At 33.0% G+C, this 4992-nt stretch overlaps 1 protein-coding gene across 1 annotated transcript in view; it reads left to right on the top strand.

Annotated features, from left to right (window-relative positions):
• The window catches only part of IBTK (inhibitor of Bruton tyrosine kinase), a 95957-nt gene that overhangs the window by 52409 nt on the left and 38556 nt on the right, over window positions 1-4992 (top strand). Inside the window, exons 19-20 of the mRNA XM_019651908.1 lie at window positions 3549-3609; window positions 4129-4251. Coding sequence (XP_019507453.1) covers window positions 3549-3609; window positions 4129-4251 — 184 coding nt within the window. The remainder of the gene's footprint in view (window positions 1-3548; window positions 3610-4128; window positions 4252-4992) is intronic.

The raw sequence follows: 4992 nt of genomic DNA, 5'->3' as shown, positions 1-4992 counted from the left end.
TGAAGAACAAAAAGGACAGCAACTTGTCTGTTCCCCTTCACCCAATTCCCCAGCGCTGTTCCCATCCCCCAATTCCCCAATAAAAAAAAAATCTTAAAAAAAAAAAGAATTAGAGGTACTAAGTTTATGAAGACCAGGGTGAGTAGTTGGAAAAGAGCATTTTTTGAGATTATTTCAAAGGACATTGATTTCTTCCTGAACCCCGTTCAACCGAGTGATTGCCCTTCATCTTGGTATGAAGACTAGAGATTTGCCCTTTGGAGAAGGTGAACCAGGGAGGAGTGGGTCAGCCACTTCTCTAGATTCCTTTCTGTAGAGAACCTGACTGGTTCAATAGATAGGGCCTACAGTGACTGACATTTGGGAGTCATCCAACAAAATATCCCAGGTTCTAGGTTATCACCCTATAGTGGAGTAGACCATTTGACAACCTCTGGATAGAATTTTCTGTTCAGTGTTTTAGACTCACTTATCAACTGCTAATAGAATTACTTCTACTTGGTAAATGACCTGTTAAAATCTTCGTTTCAAATCATTCACTGCGTGTGTGTGTGTCTGTGCGTGTGTATAGTGACGTAACGTACTATGTAGCTGACTGAAAAACTGCTCTTGGTTTCCAGACTTTCTTTTTTTTTTTTTTTTAAAGCTGAGCCACCCTGCCACCTGTTGGCAGCTCAGTGGCAGCTCAGCTCGGGCTGTGAATCGAACTGGTGACCCTGTGGCTCAGAGCGCACACTCTTGAGTTAGCTCTTAACCAACTGAGCCACTCGGCCAGCCCTTCCAGACATTTTTTTAACCTCTATTCTAGTTTGGTAATATATTGGATACTTCACAGTTTATAAATATCTGACTTATATGTATGACATGTTACATTAAAATTGTATTACTAACATTGATATAAATGTTATCCTTAATAAAATAATAGTATTCACAGCTTTCGTAACTGGATGAATTTTATGAAATCTGTAATTTTTAGTAAAAAAAAAAGATAGTTGTCCTCATAGGTAATTTTGTTTTCTCTTTCCTGATTTATAATATGTAATTTAGGGAATTAAGTAGTCCCTGAAATGCTTTAAAATTATCAGCAAATATTTCTAGTTCAAGATTATGGTTTATAATAGCTTACATGTGAACATGTACAGTATTTTACTTTTCAAAGAATTTATATACCATCTTGTTTCTAACTTTCACAGAAATTCTAGCGTTAGAACAAGTAATTATATCACAATCACACTAAGGTTCAGTGAAATTGAGTAATTTGCTCCAGACTACATAGATAAATGTGACCACAACACGTGTATTCTTAATGTGTTTTCTGTTTGACCAAAATGCTCAAAATGCATAATTCTTCTGTTTCAGCTCTAACTTAATTTATTTTTAAAAAATGACTTCTATGTTTGCTTTTTCCTAGGGAAAGTATGTTCAAGAAGGCAAAAACAAAGGCAAAAAAGAAGCCACGTAAACGTTCAGATAGTTCTGGAGGTTATAACCTTTCAGATATTATTCAGAGCCCACCATCTACAGGTTAGTGTAAAGTGTTTTAGGATGTATTTTCTGATCTCATCTCTCATGTCTCTATTCATTGTCTAATTCATTTAATATGTATTAAATACTATTATTTTATTTTTTTTTATTATTATTATTNCCAGCTCCAGGTTGAGCCGTTGTTCAGCATCTTAGCTGTAGAGGGCAGTGTTACTGGCCCTCATATGTGGGATCCGAACCGGCGCCCTCTGGCGTCCCAAGCCAGTTCTTAACCATTGTGCCACTCGGCCGGCCCAGTAGTGGAATTTTTAATGAAATAAATTTACTTATTTTTTAATAAGGTGAAAATTTTATTACATTTATTCACTGTAAAATCAATGGTGGGAAAAATGAGTCTGTTTTGATGAATACAGAAATTGGATATTAGAGATCTTGGTGGCAGTTTACATTTTTAAAGTTCAGTGTCTGGTTTATTTCTGTATTTTGTTTTACTCATAATAATAACTAATACTACCATCATAATTATTAATGCTAATAACTAATAATAGTAATAATGATAACTAATACTATGTGCCAGGCAGCATTCTAAAAATTTTGCATAACTACAGTTTATATCATAAAGTAGATTCTGTTTATAACCTCATATTACAGATGAGAAAACCCAGTAAACTTTTTTTTATAAAGAATCAAAATCTTGACCCATGTAATTTACTGTAAATGATAAGTTTTTGATAATTCACTTTTCAAAGTCAGGATCATGTTTAGTGAAACTAATTCTTAAACATGATTGAAATAAAAGTGTTCTGTTAGATTCTTATAGTTGCCCTTAGTTCACTTTAGAGGAAATAATATTTTGGCAGTTTAATGCTTTGTTATTTTATTAAAAAAATGCTTTTCAAATGCAAATTAGTGTTATGGGATATTAGACAATGTCATTTTAAAGTGCCTGGTATTTTAGTGTGATAGCCTGACTAGGGTTTCAGAATAAATTTAATTCTTTGCTGACATTGCATTAGTAATTATAATCATATAATCATAGCTAATATTTTTTAACCTAGTTAAACGTATTCAGGTTGTCAGATAATAATCAACCAAAATGTAAAACAAGCACCAAATATATCTAAACTATGATACTGGAAAATTACTTCTCATACTACTATTGTTTAGTTGTTAGTTACGTTGTGACAGTCTGTCAGCTGAACTATTAAGGATGGCATATGTGCTGTGGTGATGTCTATGTACATAATTTTACATGTGTAGACATGCATAAATTGCTTTAAAACAAAGATTTGTACAAACTTAAACATTCCTAACCAAAGATGTGTGTGCTATAAGTGCAAATTAAATATGCACAGAAATGTTAAGAAAGGGTGGTGCACCAAAATTGACATAGCATCACAAGTAAATTATCCTCAAAATGTTAAAACTGATATGGTACAGATTTGGATATGCAAGTTGTTTTATATTAGTTGTAAAAAATAATTTAAAATATAATTCAGAATGTGCACTTTAAATTTTCTCTGACGCCTTAAAGCACCTCTATGACCTAAAAACGCCTTAAAATCTACTTTACTACTGATCTAGTCTGAACATCATTTTACACATGAATATGCTAAAGCCCAGAAAGGTAAAGTGAGTTGCTCAGGGTCATGCAGGTAATTGGTAGCAGTGATAATTCTAGATAGAATTCAGGTATTCTTATAGTTAGGCCATTGTTCTATCAATGTAGCACTCCTTCTGTAGTTAAAAGATTGTAATTTGTGAGAAATGAAGGTTGAAAAATGAATACGTAATTGCTATTTCATTATGATAGAAAAGATTTTTCTGTAACTTATAAGAGTTGCTTGAGTTTTCTTCCAGATATTTGTCTAGTGTGTTCATGCTGTTTATTTGAAATATATAACTACACATACTTTCAAAAAGAATTTGTAGCAGCTAGCATATTAATGCTTTTTTTAAAAAGTTATTTATTCAGCAATATAAAATGTTTCTACATATTTGAAAATCTTGACAGGTATTAAGTTACTTGAATAGTAATATAAAATTTTTATGTTATTTGTTAGGTCTCTTGATGTTTTAAGTGTTGGTGTTTTGAAGGATCTTTCTGTATTTTACCGGAAAATGGTAAGGTTTATTTTTTTTCAGTGATATTATTAACTAAAGCAGTATATTAAGTCAGACTTCTCAATGTAATAATTTCCCAATGAATTTTAATATATTAGGATATTTTTAAATTTCTTTACATATCCCACATATAAGCATAATAATCAAAATTGAAGATATTGAATGATAAAATTAGTATCTTTTAATTCCTTTATAAATGAAAGTTATTGAAAGCTTCAGAGTCTTTTGTTTATTATTTACCAAAGATCGGGACAGTGCAAAATTATGAATTCACATGATCCCCCAACAAATGAATTAATTTGTATTTTTAATATAGGGGAGCTATTTTGTCAAATTTTTTGTTTTGTTTTTTGACAGTTTCATGGAATAAACTTTTAATCTAACAACTTGATTTAAATTTAGGAAGTCATTAGGCATTCTAGACTTCTAGTTAACGTTGTCACATAAAAAAATGGAATATGCCTATATTAAAAAGTATTTTTATAAATTTTGTATTTAAAAGTGACATCTTTTCTGTAGATTCCAGCAATGGATAGAAGAGTCATTACACCATATCAAGATGGACCAGATATTAGCTATTTGGAAATAGAAGATGGAGATTTTTTTTTGAAAGAAGAAGTAAATATTGAACAAAATTATTTGTAAGCTCTGTTTTTTTTTTCTTCTCCTTTCCTTCCTTTCCCCCTAACCACCTCACTCCCACCCTTGATCTTGAACACTGTTGACATTTTTATATTGATACTGATAGAAAAAAATTGAGAAACCTGACATTAGAAATATGCATGTTCATTTTTAGCCTTTAAAGCACAAAGTAATGAATAGTTTATATTTGCAGAATTAACAAAATTACATAAAAATGTGAAAGGAGTATAGCCTTCAGGTTAAACATGTTAGATTGAATTAGTGCATTTATCTTAACTAATACCTTCCCAAACCCCGCTGAAGTTAAAGAAATAAAAAAGACAAAATGCATGAAAATGGAGAGAATAGGAAAGTAGTAAACAGCAGTCAAGATGTGTTAACAGTTTTGGAAGTTGGAAAGTGGTTGCTAAGCAGTAATGACTTAGAACAGAAAAAAACTAAAACAATGCTGGGAAGGCTTAAGAATTAGAGATACTAGGGCCGGCCAAGTGGCACGATGGTTAAGAACTGTCTTGGGACGCCAGAGGGCCCCGGTTTGGATCCCACATATGAGGGCCAGTAACACTGCCCTCCACAGCTAAGATGCTGAACAACAACTCAACCTGGAGCTGGGCTGTGGTGAGTCGCAGGCGACAGTGTAGGCTGCAACCCCTGCTGCAGTGGGTTGCCATGGGCTACCGTATGTAGCCAGCAGCCGCAGTGAGCATCCGTACAGAGGCCGGCGACTGATCTGCCTCACCC

This window comes from Hipposideros armiger, unplaced genomic scaffold, assembly GCF_001890085.2.
Source record: "Hipposideros armiger isolate ML-2016 unplaced genomic scaffold, ASM189008v1 scaffold_169, whole genome shotgun sequence".
Lineage (NCBI taxonomy): Eukaryota > Metazoa > Chordata > Mammalia > Chiroptera > Hipposideridae > Hipposideros > Hipposideros armiger.
The sequence above is the reverse complement of the archived record's forward strand: the minus strand, read 5'-3'. Positions and strand labels throughout refer to the sequence as shown.